General features: G+C 42.9%; 1 protein-coding gene across 3 annotated transcripts in view; it reads right to left on the minus strand.

Annotated features, from left to right (window-relative positions):
- Nucleotides 1-19,558, minus strand: part of dlat (dihydrolipoamide S-acetyltransferase (E2 component of pyruvate dehydrogenase complex)) — a 34,387-nt gene that overhangs the window by 2,413 nt on the left and 12,416 nt on the right. For 2 of the 3 annotated variants that reach the window (XR_013495586.1, XM_078198976.1), the window contains exons 4-13: nt 18,163-18,298; nt 15,216-15,342; nt 13,200-13,381; nt 12,067-12,211; nt 10,964-11,031; nt 6,027-6,107; nt 5,803-5,910; nt 3,754-3,872; nt 1,760-1,922; nt 380-516 (exon numbers count right to left, since the gene is read on the minus strand). Coding sequence is in view for 2 of the 3 variants with exons in the window: in XM_078198976.1 (XP_078055102.1) it covers nt 380-516; nt 1,760-1,922; nt 3,754-3,872; nt 5,803-5,910; nt 6,027-6,107; nt 10,964-11,031; nt 12,067-12,211; nt 13,200-13,381; nt 15,216-15,342; nt 18,163-18,298 (1,266 nt within the window). In the remaining variant the exon portion in view is untranslated. The remainder of the gene's footprint in view (nt 1-379; nt 517-1,759; nt 1,923-3,753; nt 3,873-5,802; nt 5,911-6,026; nt 6,108-10,963; nt 11,032-12,066; nt 12,212-13,199; nt 13,382-15,215; nt 15,343-18,162; nt 18,299-19,558) is intronic. The other variant, XM_078198977.1, reaches the window with a different exon arrangement.

Here is a 19,558-nt window from a genome sequence, read left to right on the forward strand (position 1 = left end):
AGAACTTAGGTGAATGACACAAAGTTACTGAAGTGACTAACAGATGCGCATTATTAGCAAATAAATAAAATCCACTTCATTCAAATCTAACTTATTATTGGATAATTAACATACTTTGACATAAAACTTTTTATTGGATTTAAAGGTCCAGCCACCTTCTGAACGACATGTTACAGGATTAGCCAAAATATTCCAGGGCAAAGTTTTAAAGGTGTGACAATTTACATATATTTAAAATAAAGCATTTCTTTACAATATGTACAATGCACAAACAATTATTGCTCATGCTTTATATTTGTTCGAGGTGGCCACAACTTAACATTCATTTCACAGGAATAATATACTAAATGTTAAGAGAATAATTGTAGAAATTATTTACCCCCTCTCATTATCAGCAGGAAGCAGTCTTTGTTCTGATCCACCAACAGCTAGAATGCATGCTTGAGGTGGGTTGATAATGGCTGAAAAGTTCTTTATACCATACATTCCTAGGTTGGATATTGTAAATGTTCCACCCTAATGTGAAGAATAAAAATAGTGATTTTTTTTAAAGTGCGACTATTGACATTGCCAATTTTAAGGAACTGTAGAAACATAGAAGATAGGAGCAGGAGGAGGCCATTTGGCCCTTCGAGCCTGCTCCGCCATTCGTCACGATCATGGCTGATCATCCAACTCAATAGCCTAACGCTGCTTTCTCCCCATAAGCCATAATCTCGTTCGCCCCAAGTGCTACATCTAGTCGCCTCTTGAATACATTCAATGTTTTGGCATCAATTACTCCCTGTGGTACTGAATTCCACAGGCTCACCACGCTGGGTGAAGAAATGTCTCATCTCCGTCCTAAATGGTCTACCCCAAATCCTCAGACTGTGATCCCTGGTTCTGGACTGCCCCCACCATCGGGAACATCCTCCTGCATTACTGATTATAGAATCCCTACAGTGCAAAAGGAGCCATTCAGCCCATCGAGCCTGCACCGACAACAACCCAAGCCAGGCCCTATCCCCGTAACTCCATGTATTTACTCTACTAATTCCCCTGACACTAAGGAGCAATTTAGCATGGCCAATAAACTCTAACCCACACATCTTTGGAGTGTAGGAGAAGCATGCAGACATGAGGAGAACGTGCAAACTCCACATAGACAGTCATCCAAGGCCGGAATTGAACCCAGGTCCCTGGCACTGTAAAGCAGCAGTGCTAACCACTGTGGTTAGCCCCTATGTTTTACATTCGTATCTATACTGATATACAATATTTTTCTTATCATAGTTCATCTGGTTTAAGAGCAAGAAAACCTCTCAAAGGTTCTTTCTCACTGAAAGACGAGCAATTATTTGGGATATGATCGAGCCTCTGCATAATTGAGGCATAACTTCCTCCTCTTCGGGTCCCAGCTCCCTTGAGGTGGAGGCCTACACTCTTCTAGCTTTTTAATTACCTTTTCCACTTGCTCACTAGATTCTAGCAATGTGTATGCTTGGACACCCAAAGCACTTTGCTCTTCCAGAGTTCCTAGTCTTGCCATTAAGAAAATATCCCAATGTGTCTTTCCTGGATGCAATGCGTGTAATACTACAGTTCTCCACATTTAACTTAATTGGCTACAGTTTGGCTTAAACCTTCACATTTATGCCTTCAATTCCTCCACATACTCGAATACCCTACCATACTTATTTCCATATACCACAATGAGGGGGACTGAAAGCATACGGACAGATGCACTGGATTCTTCTTTACAAATATTAATTCTTACCTGAAATTCATGGGGGTGGAGTTTTCCTCCACGAGCCTTTTCAGCTAAGGATTTCACATCAGTGTTGATGGTGACCAGTCCTTTGAAATGAGCGTTAAACACTATGGGAGTAATCAGACCAGCAGGAGTGCTCACAGCCACACTGACATCCACAACATGGTTTCTGATGAGAAACATACATCAAGTTAGCCCACTTGACCCTTTTCACCAGATAACTTCCAGTCAATGAGAGTTACTTCCTGCGTAATCCAATTGCAGATAAGTGGAACAAGTCGCTACATGTCAATCGTAAGAATGATAAAAACTAGGAGCAGGAGTGGGCAATTCAGCCCCTCAAGCCCGCTCCTCCACTTAACATGATCATGGCTGATCTCATCTCATTCCACTTTCCTGCCCTTCAAACCCTTAAAAATCTGTCCACCTCTTCCTTAAATTTATGCAATGTCCCAACTTCCACTCGGGGTAGTGAATTCCACAGATGCATGACCGTTTGAGAGAAGTGATTTCTCCTCGTGTTTTAAATCGGCCACCCCTTTTCCTAAAACTATGACCTCTTGTTCTAGATTGCCTTAAAATCCCCCTGATCATCTTGTACACCTCAATTAGATCTCCTCTCATTCTTCTAAACTCCACGGAGTATAGGCCTAAACTGCCCAATCTCTCTTCATAAGTTAAACCCCTCATCTCTGGAATCATGCTGGTTAACCTCCTCTGAACAGCCTCCAATACAACGACACTCCTCCTCAAGTAAGGGGATCAAAACTGTACACAATATTCTAAGTACGGGCCCACTAATGCTTTATACAGTAGCAGCAACACTTCACTACTTTTACATTCTATTCCTTTAGCAATAAATGCCAAGATTGCATCAATATGTATTAATTGATGACACAACTTGATGGATTATGCAGATCGAGGAGGAATAAAACATCTTTGGTAGCAGTGGTTTAAAACAAGTGTGCTGTTTCTATTACCTGGGTTCAAATACAAGTCAGACTGAGAGGATAAATTCACCCTCCCTCTCTACTGCATACTGGATGGAGGGTTGTATGTGGGTTGCATTGAGGCACTCGTAAGCCAATTTTTAATGAACACAGGGCCACAGTGCAGACAGTTCAGAGTTCAGCACAATTTGCCATTTAATTGGTAGTCTCAGTCAGAAATGGAACAATTCCTACTTGTTGCTTTTCCCAAGTCTGGAACATTGTTTAACAAAGAGAATGCATTCTACTCTTTACCCAGCTCACCATGTGCTTGGTATGAATGCAGGGTACAAAAAGACTAAAACCATTCCACTCCCCAACACTTCTGGTGTCCACAATAACTCATAACCTATCCCCTAACTTGGAGCATTCTTGCTTTTACAGGCCTACAGCATATACCTACTCAGATTCCTGATCATACCACTAGCTGCTGAAGAGAAGAACATTAAAGGTACTCCAGGTCAAATTCTGCCTGAGGGTTTTGTACCAGCCTGACAGGTGCTTCTAAAGTTTTCGCCGTCCTGCCTAATTGGTTGCATTGCAAAGGCTTAAACCGAGTCACGTCCTTGTGAATGAGACAGAAATCACAGCCATAATCATTTAGCTATGGTGTTAAATGTTTTCAAATTGACAGATGGATAACATTTCTAATTATTCTCACTTCTTAGAAGTCATGAATATTAATAGCATGCGTCTCATCCATTGTCTTTGCCAATTTGCAGGTCACAGATAGGAACGTGTATAGCGAACATTGCTGCTCCAATAGGTTTAGGCCCTAATTATTATTCCCCAAATTTAACTTTAGTATCTAATTTTTGCCACTCTGAAATTCCACATCACGTGACAGGAAGAGTACATCTCTAAGTTTCTAAATAAAAATTAAAACTTATCACTAGTATGAACGTTTACATACAACTTCACAGGCTGGCAAAACAATTTAAACAAAGGCACCTTGCATCAAATAAAACGAACACCTTTTAGATGTTTGAATCTGCAGACTGATTTACTCACTGCCTGATAACCGTGTCCAGCCAAGAGGAATTTACTTCAGGGATCTTTAAGCATGCCAAAGCTGAAGCCTTTATGATAAAATCATTCACTGACAGCTTGATGTTTTCAGATTTGACTTCCTGTAAATGGGAGAGTCACAATTATTAATAACCTCCCAGGGGTGACCTGTCATTTTCCAAGTTGAGAATCATAGATGCCCGACAGTGCAGAAGAACACCTATCGGCGTCACTTTTATACTTGCTTAAGATTTTTGATTGTAACTAAGCAGCGATTGTCTCATCACGAAGAAACCAACACCAATAAGAGTCAGGATAATGTTTCCTAACTGCACAAAGATCTGTGTTGGCATTAGAACAGTGGGTGAGGATTAAAAAGACTACAATGAGATTTAGATGAGGGAATATGCCCAATAGCAGATGACACTTTTACTCAGATAAATATTCTGGTGTGCACATAGATAGGGGATTAATACCAAGCATGTACACGCTACACAGGGCTCTGAATTTTAATTTGTTGAGTGGGAAAGAGATTGCGGGTGTTATGGTGCATGATATAAAGATTCACGATCAGTGCCACAAGACTACAGGAAAAGTACTGGAATGTATCGTTACAATGATCCAAACATGTAACAAAAAGCACGATAATGTCTTTCACAAGAATTTAGTTAGCCTTCATCTAGAATAGTGCTTCTTTTTCATTAACCTAGATGGTGGGTGATATAGAGGCGCTGGAAAAAGTCCAGAGGAAAGCCACGGCCATAATATCTAGCTTAAAATGTCCTAACTATACTATGTTTAAATATGGGTCATTTTTACTTCTAGAAACGTTGATGGACATAGTTAAAATAACAACGGGACTAGACTCTCCACGTGAACCAACTATGTGAACAAAACAGGTAGAGGATAGCAGGTATGTGTATGAGTTACGATAATCATAGAAGCAGATAGCAGGTTTTTCACCTTTCACAGGTCAGCAATCTTAGAGAATCATAGAATCCCCACAGTGCAGAAGGACGCCAATCGACCCATCGAGTCTGCACCGACTCTCTGTATTTGCACCTCCTGCAATTTGCAACCTCTGGGGTGATTTGCAAATTCATGGTGCAGTGTGTTGAGAGCATTGAAGAGAGAGCTGGATGAGTTTGTGGCTCAGGCCATTTTCATCGCATACAAAAGGCATTGGGTCACATGCCCCAAAATCAGTGTGGTCTCCCACAATTAATTTTAATCAAGTCATAGAGGAATTCCTGAACCAGGCTAGGGTTTTTCTTTTTGCCTCTCCGTGGAGATTACAAGGTTGCCAATGAGTGAGAGCACTGGAGGAGAGGGTTGGGGAGGTCATGATGCTATTGTAAGGGACTGCTTTGACTGACCTTTCTGCTTCTGTCTGTTATTTGTTAGGACCAAAGGCAGATTACGGGACTGAGTATCTGCTGTACTAGCAAGTTTAAATTATTCACTACTTTATGTAATAAAAAAAATCCGTATGTTGAAACAGTGAACACCAGCACCACGTAATAAGAAACAGATTGAATACCCCACTTGTGGTGATCATGATTTTGGTTACACTGTAAAATGGAGTGAGGAAGGAAGCAACAATTGGTGTTTCAACCCTTCCTTCAGACTCCAATGTTGGCAATGGCACGAGCAGGACACCATTTTCTCTCTCCTTCACCCCTATCTCTCACTTATAAATGGCAGGTTATTATGGCAAGGAGCAATTTAAAGTTTATTTACGAGTGTCACAAGTAGGCTTACATTAACAGTGCACTGTGAAAATCCCCTAGTCGCCACACTCCGGCGCCTGTTTGGGTAAATTGAGAGAGAATTTAGCACAGCCAATGCACCTAACCAGCTTGTCTTTCGGACTGTGGGAGAAAATTGGAGCACCCGGAGGAAACAGATATGGGGAGAACAGTGAGACTCCCGTGACCCAAGCTGGAATCGAACCCGAGTCCCTGACGCTGTGAGGCAGCAGCTAACCACTGTGCCATTATATTAGAAAGAAAACTAAGAATGAACATACTCCAAAAACATTTACACTCGTACCTCATTCAATTCTTTCCTAAGCTCCAGAATCCTATCCATGTTGACATCTATAGATAGGTAATAATGAGGGATGGTCTGCTTGGACTGTATAAGACGCTGAGCTATAACCTAATGGTAAAATATAAATGAAGGAGTTAGTGAATGGAAAACCGAAGGAGAGACATTTGTCTCTGGTGCGTCCATCTAACTTTCTAATTAGTCACTATTTAATAACAGTATCTTGCCTTCCGTATATTGGAGAGAGGGATGTCTGTGAATGTTCCTGTAGGTACAGGTGCTACAGCAGGAGCAGATGGAGTTGGAGCCTAAAAAAAACCAGGCAAATCAGAGTTAAGCATGTTAAAGCAATGCGGGATTACACACTAGAAAAAGTGGCTATAATTTATACAATAATTCTTATGTATCACGTGTCACACTTTGATTCTATGTCTTTTGAATTAATTCCTGAAAAAATTCAGCCAATGGAAATCTTATTCCACTGTCTCTAAGTAGGTTACAAAATTCTTTCTCCATTCTACACCTTGCCTGTTTCTGATCACTCATCATTTCTATGTGTAACACTTGCACCGCTACCACTCACTGAGCAACTACATGGGAAATGTGTCAGTGGCATTTATAATACAAGTTGGTAGGGGCATCTATAAATTGTATTCATTCTTGGGATGTGAGCACTGCTGACAGGGCCAATATTTCTTGCCCATCTCTTATTGCCGTCAAGTGTTGATGAGCTCCCTTAACATAGAACATAGAACAGTACAGCACAGAACAGGCCCTTCGGCCCACGATGTTGTGCTGAGCTTTATCTGAAACCAAGATCAAGCTATCCCACTCCCTATCATCCTGGTGTGCTCCATGTGCCTATCCAATAACCGCTTAAATGTTCCTAAAGTGTCTGACTCTACTATCACTGCAGGCAGTCCATTCCACACCCCAACCACTCTCTGCGTAAAGAACCTACCTCTGATATCCTTCCTGTATCTCCCACCATGAACCCTATAGTTATGCCCCCTTGTAATAGCTCCATCCACCCGAGGAAATAGTCTTTGAACGTTCACTCTATCTATCCCCTTCATCATTTTATAAACCTCTATTAAGTCTCCCCTCAGCCTCCTCCGCTCCAGAGAGAACAGCCCAACTCCCTCAACCTTTCCTCATAAGACCTACCCTCCAAACCAGGCAGCATCCTGGTAAATCTCCACTGCACTCTTTCCAGCGCTTCCACATCCTTCTTATAGTGAGGTGACCAGAACTGCACACAATATTCCAAATGTGGTCTCACCAAGGTCCTGTACAGTTGCAGCATATCCCCACGGCTCTTAAACTCCAACCCCCGTTAATAAAAGCTAACACACGATAGGCCTTCTTCACAGCTCTATCCACTTGAGTGGCAACCTTTAGAGATCTGTGGATATGAACCCCAAGATCTCTCTGTTCCTCCACAGTCTTCAGAACCCTACCTTTGACCCTGTAATCCACATTTAAATTAGTCCTACCAAAATGAATCACCTCACATTTATCAGGGTTAAACTCCATTTGCCATTTTTCAGCCCAGCTTTGCATCCTATCTATGTCTCTTTGCAGCCTACAACAGCCCTCCACCTCATCCACTACTCCACCAATCTTGGTGTCATCAGCAAATTTACTGATCCACCCTTCAGCCCCCTCCTCTAAGTCATTAATAAAAATCACAAAGAGCAGAGGACCAAGCACTGATCCCTGCGGCACTCCGCTAGCAACCTGCCTCCAATCCGAAAATTTTCCATCGACCACCACCCTCTGTCTTCGATCAGACAGCCAGTTACCGATCCAATCGGCCAACTTTCCCTCTATCCCACACCTCCTCACTTTCATCATAAGCCGACCATGGGGGACCTTATCAAATGCCTTACTAAAATCCATGTATATGACATCAACTGCCCTACCTTCATCAACACACTTCGTTACCTCCTCAAAAAATTCAATCAAATTTGTGAGGCACGATTTGCCCTTCACAAATCCGTGCTGACTATCCCGGATTAATCCGCATCTTTCTAAATGGTCGTAAATCCCATCTCTAAGGACCTTTTCCATCAATTTACCGAAGTAAGACTAACCGGTCTATAATTACCAGGGTCATTTCTATTCCCTTTCTTAAACAGAGGAACAACATTGCCATTCTCCAGTCCTCTGGCACCATCCCCGTGGACAGCGAGGACCCAAAGATCAAAGCCAAAGGCTCTGCAATCTCATCCCTTGCCTCCCAAAGAATCCTAGGATACATTTCATCAGGCCCAGGGGACTTATCGACCTTCTTGAACTGCTGTCATCTATGTGGTGTGGGTACACCCACAATGCTATTGTAGTGGTTTGATGCAACTGTTGGGTTGTACTATTCCAGAGGGCAGTTAAGAATCAACAACATTGCTTTGGGTCTGGAGTTACATGTAGGTCAGACCGGGTTAGGATAGCAGATTTCCTTTCCTGAAGGATATTAACAAGCCAGCTGGATTTTTACAAGAATCGGTAGTTTCATGACCATCGTTAATGAGATCAGTATTTTGTTCCACATTTACCCATTAATTAAATTCCCCAAGCTGTTGTGGTGGGATTTGAACTTGTGCCTTGCCAGCATCAGTCCAGGTTGCTGGATTACTATGCCAGTGACATTACCACTATGCTGTCATCCCACTTTCAACATTATTCAATTCCTATTAGAACTTACTGCAAGAATGCTAACTGAATTTCATAGCTACAAAGGAGTAGGCAACTTGGCCCCTTGAGCCTGCTCTGACATTTAGTATCATGACTAATCTGATTTTGACCTTTACTTCCCTGTCTAGCCCCTGCCTCCCTCCCCCCCCACCCTTGACTCCCTTATCGATCAAGAATCTAACTCAGCCTTAAAAAATTATCCAATGGCCCTGCCTTAACCACTCTCTGAGAAAGAAAGTTCCTCAGACTAATGACCCTACTGAGGTAAAAAAATTCCCTTCATCTCTGTCCTAAATGGGAAAGTTCTTGGTGTCGCCTAGTTATTATCACCCCATCAAAGGAAACATCCTTTCAATATCCACCCTGTCAAGTCCCCTCAGGATCTTAGATGTTTCATTAAGATCACCTCTCATTCTTCTAAAGTCCAATTGATACAGGGCCAACCTGCCAAATGTCTCCTCACAACCCCTTCATTTGACGAACAGTCAAGTGAACCTTCTCTGCACTCTTCCAATGTAATTATATCCTTAAGCACAGAGACCAAAACTGTACACAGTACTCCAAGTGTGACCTCAGCAATACCCTATACAACTGCGGCAAAACTTCTCTAATTTTATGTTCTATTCCCCTTCCTATAAACAACAACAATTCTGCATATTACCATTCTTGTGACTCACGGAGTTGGACACCTAGATCCCTTTGTACTGGGGAGTTCTGCATGTTCCCTCAGAAGGAACTCTTCAAAATTGGAGATACGAAAATACAACAAAACTTACTCCAACTTATAAGTTAAAGAAAAGGTTTAATAAAGAAACATCATCACTCCAAACTTGGGACCTTGCCCTGGGCCACTCCAAGCTCCCCACAATTCTACACAGGTTCCTATTTATAGTGAGTCAGCTATTACATCACTCTGTAATTGGTTCCATGGTTTACTGGGTCAGCTGACCCTTACATCTTGTTCCCATTGGTCACATTACATCCAATAAAGTTGTCACCGGTTACAAACTAACAGTGCAATCGCTTTCCTTTTAAATATATGCTGCATTCTTATTCTTTCCACAAAGTGGACAGGTTTACATTTACCCACATTATACTCCATCTGCCAATGTTTTACCTACTCACATAACCCATCTATATCCCTTTGCGGACTCCTTATGTGCTCTTCCTAATTACTCTCTTACATATCTTTGTCTTACCAACAAATTTAACAACCATACATCTGGTTCCTACCTTCCTTCAAGTCATTAAAATGATTGTAGATAGTTGAGGCTCCAGCACTGATGCATGGTACTCCACTCTCTACACCTTACCAACCTGACAATGACCACTTTATGCCTGTTTCCTGTTGGCTAACCAATCCTTTAACCAAGCTAACTTTGGCAGAAGTTAAAGTTACCAATACTTCTTTCTCGTGGTTACAGTTAGCTCCCATAACACCATCAATAGAATTCACTAGTTGAAGGTCAAAGCACTTTGTCTTTCCCTTCGTGCAGTCTTTGTTTTAACAATGATGCCTTGAAAGTTACACAGTTACTGCCTGACCATTCTAAACAATGTTAAGATTTTTAAAATGCCATTTTTGTAGTTCTAATGTAAAATATTGCTTAAATTTCTCTGGCTAACATGGCTGGGGTTGCTTTTCTGGAATCAGTCAATAACCAAACACTAGGCAACCCAACATCCATTTATCCACAGCACATAAAGATCGATTCGCTAAAACAATAGAATTCGAAACTAGAGAATTGTACAATTCCAAAATTCTCTTCTCAATTCTCCCCCACATCAGGCATGATCTCACCAAATGGCAGAACAGACTAGAGGAATGAAATGGCTTACACCCTTCCCATTTAATAAATCATGAGCTCTCAGAAATTAAATTGAGTCCAATGTGTATTTACTGCTCTGAAATCAGGATCATTGGGGACTGCACCAACAAATCTCACATCCCCTCTACCTTGCAACGTGAAATCAGTTCACTCTTCTGTGGCAGATTCATTCTACAGTACAGGAGGTCATTCGGCCCATCAAGTCTGCACCACCCAGGCCCTATTTCCGTAACTCAACACATTTACCCTGCTAATCCTCCTGACATTAGGGTCAATTTAGCAAGGCACATCTTTGGACTGTGGGAGGAAACCGGAGCACCCGGAGGAAACCCACGCAGACACGGGGAGAAAGTGCAAACTCCACACAGACAGTTACCCGAAGCTGGAATTGAACCTGGGTCCCTGGCACTGTGAGGCAGCAGTGCTAACCACTGTGCCACCCTGCCGCCTCTCTGTACTCAGTACAAAGTATTCAAGTCTTAATTGCACAGCTCCACAAATGTGAATTATACTGAGCAATCTTCTAGCAGATTTCAACCAACCATTACTGCAGCCAGTAAAATATTTTATGTCTATATAGTATCAGACCTGCATATCAGTAGATTTTAATCTTAACTAAGAGCTATTGTAAACAAACTTACTGGGGCTACCTTCGAAGGCACAAACGAGTCAACGTCTTTTTTCCTGATTTGACCATCTGGTCCAGTACCTAAATCAAGAAAATATACACCAACTTCAGAGCACAAACATCAAGTGATGGCTGGCAATGTTTTATATTCCATTGCCTTTTCAAAGATGACTGAATTTTTCTTCATCCTTAATTTTAAATTTGATGCAATATATTTAACTGAGCGTTACTATTGCAAAAGCATAGCCCGCTATCACTTTTCCTAGCTGTGTTCTAAAATGATGAGTAGGTTACAGTATCAAAGCAACAAAGACTAGTTTATTTTAAAGAAGGAACCATGTTAAAATGTTCATGCTTGCAAAAATAAAGATACACCTCAAATGTGCCAAAAACACCTCACATAGTTAATAACTGCTTTGAAGTACAGTGACTTTTGTGCAGCCAAGTACAGTGGACATGTTACACACAGTGAGGTAGTACAAACAGCAAACGAAATGAATTTGTTTTTGGGAATATCAGCCAAGGACTGCCGACCGAGACGCTGGGGGAGCTCCCCATGTTTCTGTGAAGTGTGCCGCGGAATCCTTTATTTCCACATGAACAGGCAGTTGCGATCTTGACTTAACATCTTAACTGGGAGGTTGAACATGCAAGAAAGCAGACATCTCCACAGGTTGAACCTTTGACAGCACAGTACAGCACCTCAGCACAGCAGGATGCAGGCCAAATTCAGGTGGGTCCTGAACCTACTACAAAACATCCGATTTTGGGACAAAACTCATAGAAATCATAGAAACCCTACAGTGCAGAAGGAGGCCATTCAGCCCATCGAGTCTGCACCGACCACAATCCCACCCAGGCCCTACCCCCACATATTTACCCACTAATCCCTCTAACCTACGCATCTCAGGACTCTAAGGGGCAATTTTTAACCTGGCCAATCAACCTAACCCGCACATCTTTGGACATCTCCTACCAACTGAGTCAAGCAATCAAAATATGCCCTTGGGATAAACAATCTGCTGTGATCTTTTAAACAGTTTTAACGTTTTCAAATGCACCAACCCCAACGCAGTTAAATGGAAGTTGCTGCATTTCAATTTTAATGCAACTTACCTTTGATTTGCATGAGGTCAATTCCCTTGTCAGCTGCCAATTTCTTCGCCAAAGGGCTTGCAAACACTCGACCTTTGGGGTCTCTAGCCTTGACCGGAGGGGAGACAGTTGATGCTGCCACAGGCTGTTGTGCAAGGGGTGCAGCCTACAACAAATTTCAGAAGTTTGACTGAGCAAATTATCTCATCACCCCTTTAAACGAAAGATATACTGGCAGCTTTTACTGTGCCGTGGGTTACTACATGGCTCATTCGGGAAAAGTACCTATGGAATCAGCTGAAATCTCCACTTTTCCCCAATTAAATTTATGAATACACCATTTGTTTTTGACGCTCTATTATTAACCTCGATCCAAAATATAAAGGGCAAATTTCAAGTAGGAAACTTTTCCAGCCATAATAAATGCCCATTTCTGATGGAACAGAAAATCAGTAAATACAGGATGTTAAATAGTGGAGGCATGTCACTTTGACTCACTGATACAAGAAAGACTGCATCCAGACTAGAAACAGTAACAAAAATTATTTGAAATGCTGTACTGGTAAGCTCAGTAAGCTAATGCATCCAGTAGCTAAGCCGTACAATCAAGAAGCTCCTAGATTTAATCAAAGGACAAACAAAGAACAAAGAACAGTACAGCACAGGAACAGCCCTTCGACCCTTCAAGCCTGCACCGATCACTTTGTTCTATCCAGGCCAACCGCTTATATCTCTCTATTCCCCATTTGTCCATGTGCCTATCAAGATAAGTCTTAAATGTGGTGAACGTAACTGCCTCACCAACCTCACCTGGCAGCGCATTCCAGGCCCCCACCACTCTGTGTAAAAAAAACTTCCCCTGAACATCTCCACTGAACCTTTCCCCCCATTTCTTGAACTTGTGCCCCCTTGTAATCCTTGGACTATTGAGTTATACTCAGCAGCCATTTGAGGTGTTGCAATTGGTTTTAATGCCTTGGTCAGAGAAAGGCTAAACTAATCTGAATTTACACTGCTGATCCCAGACCTACAATCCCTGCCCACATTGGCTATGCAATTCACCTGTGGTGGAACAGCCTGGCAGACGCAGTCAAGATTCACACACGAACAGCAAGCACTTAAACAAACCAATGTCAATGCCAAGTGGCTCTTACTGGAGGTGGCGGTGGAGGTTGTGGCTTAATATCAGCAACTCCAGTTTCCACATAATCGGCAAATGCTGGAATGTCCGACTCCTTCTCTACAATAATGCACAGTGAAGTCCCAAGAGGAACGTCCCGTGTACCTTCAGCTATTAGAATCTTGGCCAGGTAACCTTCTTCCATTACTTCAAAACCTAAGAGAAACACAATGGATTGTCCATCATACAGAATTTAATAAATCTTATTCCAGCTGGCTTTTTACTGAGGTGTCACCCTTGTTGGTCAATTGGTCTTGGGGCATTCTAATCACACCAAACTTAGAAAACAAAGAAAATCTCTCAATTACTTTTCTGGAAACACCATGAATTAATTTGATCACATTTTTGTCATAAATATTTTGAACACAATTTTGAAAATGTTTAAATATTTTTATTAAATAACCTATGTCAGTATCAATAACCACATCATCATGTTACAATTTTGTTTAATATCATGGGTACCCTACACTAAGCCTTCCTCAATCTTTACACTGTCCATCGAATCCCTACAATGCAGAAGGAGGCCGTTCGGCCCATCGAGACTGCACCAACAACAATCCCACCCAGGCCCTATCCCCGTAACCCCACACATTTACCCTATTAATCCCCCTGACACCCCCAACACTAAGGAGCAATTTACCATGGCCAATCAACCTAGCCCGCACACTTTTGGACTGTGGGAGGAAATCGGAGCAAACCCACGGAGACACGGGGAGAATGCGTAAACTCCAAACAGTCAGTCACCCAAGCCAGCAATCGAACACGGGTCCCTGACGCTGTGAGGCAGCAGTGCTAACCATTGTGCCACCATGCCACAGAGCACTGAACACAGAGACAAGTCAAATCTCCCAACTATAGCCATGTCCATAAACATACAATGTAATTTTTTAAAAATTCATTTGTGGGACATGGGTGTTGCTGGCTGGCCAGCATTTATTGATGTGGAGATGCTGGCGTTGGACTGGGGTAAACACAGTAAGAAGTCTCACAAAACCAGGTTACAGTCCAACAGGTGACCCCTCACCTGACGAAGGGGCAGCAAGCGCTCCGAAAGCTAGTGGCTGTTGCTACCAAATAAACCTGTTGGACTTTAACCTGGTGTTGTGAGACTTCTTACAGCATTTATTGTCCATCCCTAGTTGTCCTTGGAGGGCAGTTCTGAGTCGACCACATTGCTGTGGCTCTGGAGTCATATGTAAGCCAGACCGGGTAAGGCAGATTTCCTTCCCTAAAGGACATTAGCGAATCAGATGGGTTTTTCCGACAATCAACAATGGTTTTATGGTTATCTGTAGATTCTTAATTCCAGCTTTTTTTATTGAATTAAATTCCACCATCGGCTGTGGCAGCATTCGAACATCAGTCCCCAGAATATTAGTTGAGTTTCTGGTTTAATAGCACAGTGATAATACCACTAGGCCATCACCTCCCCATACATAGTTACAGGCAGTGTAAGTGTGTCTAAAATCATTTTAGGGCATGTTGTGAACAAACCAGAATGTGTTCCGATCCCCAAACTCATTTTACTGCTTTCAAAAGTGTTGCCCAGTGTGCAAAATTGAAATTCCTAATTTTAAAAAATTCATTCGAGGGACATAGGCGTCACTGGCTGGCAGCATTTATTGCCCATCCCTAGTTGCCCCAGGGCAGTTGAGAGTCAGCCACATTGCAGTAGCTCTAGAGTCACATGTAGGCCAGACCGGGTAAGGACGGCAGATTTCCTTCCCTAAAGGACATTAGTGAACCAGATGGGTTTTTCCGACAATCAACAATGGTTTCATGGTCATCAGTAGATTCTTAATTCCAGATATTTTTTATTGAATCAAATTCCACCATCTGCCATGGTGGGATTCGAACCCGGGTCCCCAGAACATTAGCTAAATTTCTGGATTAATATTCTAATGATAATATCATTAGGCCTCACTGCCCCTTAATGCATAATGTTTCACTCAAGCTAAACACGTAACGTTTCTCTCAAGTCAATGCATACCTATTGTTGCTTTGTCTGTTTCAATCTCTGCTATAAGGTCACCTTCACGCAACTTCTCACCAACCTTCTTCTCCCATCGTTGAACAGTACCCACTGTCATTGTTGGAGAAAGAGCAGGCAAGACAATCTGCAAATAGACAGCGTATTCTGGCTTTATCATCACCACAAATACCATAGAATCCCTACAGTGCAGGAGGCCATTCGGCCCATCGAGTCTACACTGATTCTCTTGACGGAGTACCCTACCCAGGCTCTTTTATCCATCCTGTCCCCGTAACCCCATACATTAGCCATGGATAATCCATCTAACCTACACATCTTGGGGCACAAAGGGAAATTTAGCATGGCCAATCTACCTAACCTGCACATCTTTGGACTGTGGGGGGAAACCGGAGAACCCGGAGAAAACCCATACAGACACAGGGAGAACGGGAAACAGACATAATGCAGTGCTTCACAGCTCAATGTCAAACGAAGCCAAGGCATTTTACAAGCTGACTGAAAAGGTTATTTTTAAAGTTACAGCATCCTAAAGTCTACAGTGATAAAAAAGCTTTATAAAGTAAAAATTAAATCATTTGTACAGACCTGAAGTATGCCACATTTTGTCTCCTTCACTTTCTTATTCTGCATTCAATTAAGTTGGAATATAATCTGCTACAACCAGGATAAATCAAAAAGTTCTTTCCACTGAAGTGCTCTAAAGTGTTATGTATAATAGTCCCCTAACTTATTGCTGCCATTTTAATAAATTTCTTTATATCCCACGTTAAAAGTTAATACATTTTGCAATTTGCATGCAAATAATTGGCTTCCAAATTGGCCCGTTTGTTCCAAGAGCTTTAAAAGCCAGGCCATCGACTCGCAAGCTGCTTAATGTCTACAATGAACATAACCTTCACTAAGAAAAATGCTTAGTTCCTCAAACAATCCAATAGCAACTTTCATTTATAAAGAGCCTTTAATGTGGTGAAAGATTCCTGGTGCAGCAGAGGAGCGTTATAAAACAGAATCTGACCTGCATCAGGAGATATTATTGCAGGTGATCAAAAGATTTAGTCAGAGGTACGTTTGATGGAGCATCTTAAAGGAGGAGAGAAAGATGAGGAAATTCCAGGGCCATGGCAGCTGAAGGCACAGTCACTAATGGTGAAGCAATTAAAATCGAGAGCCAGAATTACAGGTATCTTGGAGAGCGATTGGGCTGGAGAGGATTAGGATTAGCAAGACCACTGACAAATTTGAAGAGAAAGATGGGAATTTTTTTTATTTAAATCAAGCTGTTACTTAACTGAGAGCCAGCACAGGAATGATGGGTAAACAGAACTTGGTGCAAGTTAAGACATGGACAGCAGATTTTTGGATGAAGTCATGTTTATACAGTATAGAATGTGGAAGTGCATTGGAATATTCAAGTCCCGAGATACAAAAGGAATGAATGAGGGTTTCAGCAGCAGGTGAGCTGAGGTAGGGGTGGAGCCAGGTGACATTTTTGAGGTGGAAATAGGCATATGTTACTTTTAAGGTCAGATAGTACTCTACAGTTGAGATCAGTCTGGTTCATCCAAACTGGTTCAGCTGCCTGGGAAAGGGATGGAATCAGTGGTTAGGGTACAGCATTTAAGATGGGGACCAAATACAAGGGCTTCAGTCTATCCAATGTTTAGTTGGGAGGAAATTTCGGCACATCCAGTATTGAATGTCAGACGGGCAGTCTGATAATTTAGCTGTAGCGAAGGAATTGAAAGGTAGTGGGGAGATATAGAGAGGGAACCTACGCTAGAAACCGAAGTGTTTTTTGGATGTCATCGAGAAACAGCATGTAGATGGGGAATAGGAGGGGGCCAAGGACAGATCCTTGGGGGACACCAGAGGTTACACTGGGTGTGCAATCCTACCCATCTGGACAATGAAAATGAGAATTTGGAGGAGGATAGTGTGATCAGCATGTCAAAGGCTGCCGAAAGATTGTGAAGGCCAAGAAGGGATTGTTTATCATGATCACAGCTAGATATGATGCAATTTATGACTTTGATAGGAGATGTTTTGGTTCTGTGGCAGGGGCAGATTTGAGGGATTCAAACAGAGTTCCTGGAAAGATAGGCATGAGTTGAGAGATGACAACATATTCAAGGACTTTGGAAAGGGATATTGGAGATGGGACACTAGTTTGCAAGGACAGGGGTTTTTATTTTGGAGAGGGGCAATGTCAGTTGATTTGAAGATGACCTTGTAATAGTGAGCAGTTTTGACAGATGAGACCAGATCCTCATGGTGCATTGGGTGGTCCAGCCAAATCTGGTGATAATTCACGAAACCAGCTATCTGCCAAATCTGTTCAAGACCGGACCCAGGTGGAACAGCTAGGGAGACAGAGTGATGGGTTTAATGGAGACTAGGACATAGGTGAAGATCAGAGTGTTGTTGACAGATCAGTACCTCCAGAAATATAGAATACCTACAGTGCAGAAAGAGGCCATTCGGCCCATCAAGCTTGTACCAACAATCCCACCCAGGCCCTAATCCCGTAACCCTACGTATTTATCTTGCTAATCTCCCTGACACTCCCCATCAACCTAACTTGCACATCTTTGGACTGTGGGAGGAAACTGGAGCAACCGGAGGATACCCACACTGACAAGGAGAGAACATACAAACTCCACACAGTCACCCAAGGCTGGAATCGAACCCAGGTCCCTGGCACTGTGAAGCAGCAGTGCTAACCACTGTGCCCCATGCCACTAAAGGCCAAGTGGTTAGGATTTCAAAAGTGCAGTTGTAAACAAACTGGGGGAAATGTTTTCCAGTGGCAAACACAAGGCCTTATCTACAACAGACAAGGTGGAATTGATGAGGCCACACGGGACAGTAAAGTCAAGGAGTCCAAACTGACCAAACAAAGATAGTTTGAAGAGCTGCTCACATTTCCATTTTCTTTTTTGCTCACCTTCATGTGGGGAGGATAAGAGCTGCCTGGAGGTTTGGGTGGAGATGAAGGTGTGGAAGGGGTTGGAGCAGCTGGGGCAGAAGCTGCTGCTGCTGCCTCTGGTGTGTAATCCTTAAAAGCTTCAATATCCTCGGGTCTAAACAATACAAGCAACAGAGAAAGATGTTTATGCTTTGTGCATAATATAGTCGCAACACGGATCGTACAGACAGTATAGACTAATCTCAACAATCAAGTCCATCCTATCCACACATGGTAACACCTTTTACATTGATCCCGTATCCACCCTTCCATCATCATATGACCACATGGAAAAAAAGTTTAAAAGGAAACCACCAATGGCTAATTGAGGAAAAGAAACTTTGGGAATTTTCCCTCCAATTCACCGCGATCAAGCCACCGTGGCAACCTCCAATGCACAGCATACAGATTTTGGCTTTCAACCTAGACTCAGTGGGAAAAGTCTCTCACAAGTCAAAAGGTTATTGGTTCAAGTTCCCTTCTAGGACTTGAGCACCAAATCCAGGCTGACTCTTCAGCATATTAGAGAGGGAGTGTGATGCGCAATTAAATCACTCGGGAGGCTAGATCGTACCCGGGAAATAAAGGCTTTTATTAGTAACAAGAATGGAGCATACTATATAACAATACAATCCCAGACTAAAGGGTCACCAGGCAGTGCAGTGACCTTTATACTCCTACAGGTAGGCGGAGCCAACCGGAGTGTACCACAGAACAATACCAACAGGTAGAACACCCCAACCCTAACCCCAACAGTGACAACAGTAACATATGTACAAGTACCCATAGTGCTAACCATCTATGGTTCAGTACCCATAGTGGTAACCATCTATGGTTCACCACATTCACCCCTCCTTTAAAACAAAGGCCGGTGGGGCAAAAATAACAGTACGAACTGTCCATATATTCACAAGTTCAGTCGTATCGGAGGGCCGCATCATCTCTGCGACCTCCTCAACACTGGCGGTAGCGCCGGTTCTGGTGACCGTGATGACCCTCTCTCCAAGGCGGTGTCCAGTGACTCCTCCAGTTCCTCACGGACAGGTGGACCACGAGGTGGCGACAATCTCCTGGACTCGAGCACGCCCCGAGGTGGCGACAATCTCCTGGACTCAGGCAAGCTCTATGCCCATCATGGACTTGTCGAGTCTGTGAGGCTTGGCCTGGTCCAGGATGATTGACGCCACCGTTGAGTCTTGCGTGCAACTGCAGGCAGCTGAGATGGTTGATAATGATGACCCCTGCTGGTCGTCTGCGGTCGGTGCCGACCAAAATGGCTGCGCCCATGGATCGCACGTGGTCGGTGGCGCTGTAAGTGGCGGCCCCTGCAGGTCGCACGTGTCTTGCGTCGTCGTCGTCAGGAATGGCGGCGCTC

This window comes from Mustelus asterias, chromosome 27 (genome assembly GCF_964213995.1).
Source record: "Mustelus asterias chromosome 27, sMusAst1.hap1.1, whole genome shotgun sequence".
Lineage (NCBI taxonomy): Eukaryota > Metazoa > Chordata > Chondrichthyes > Carcharhiniformes > Triakidae > Mustelus > Mustelus asterias.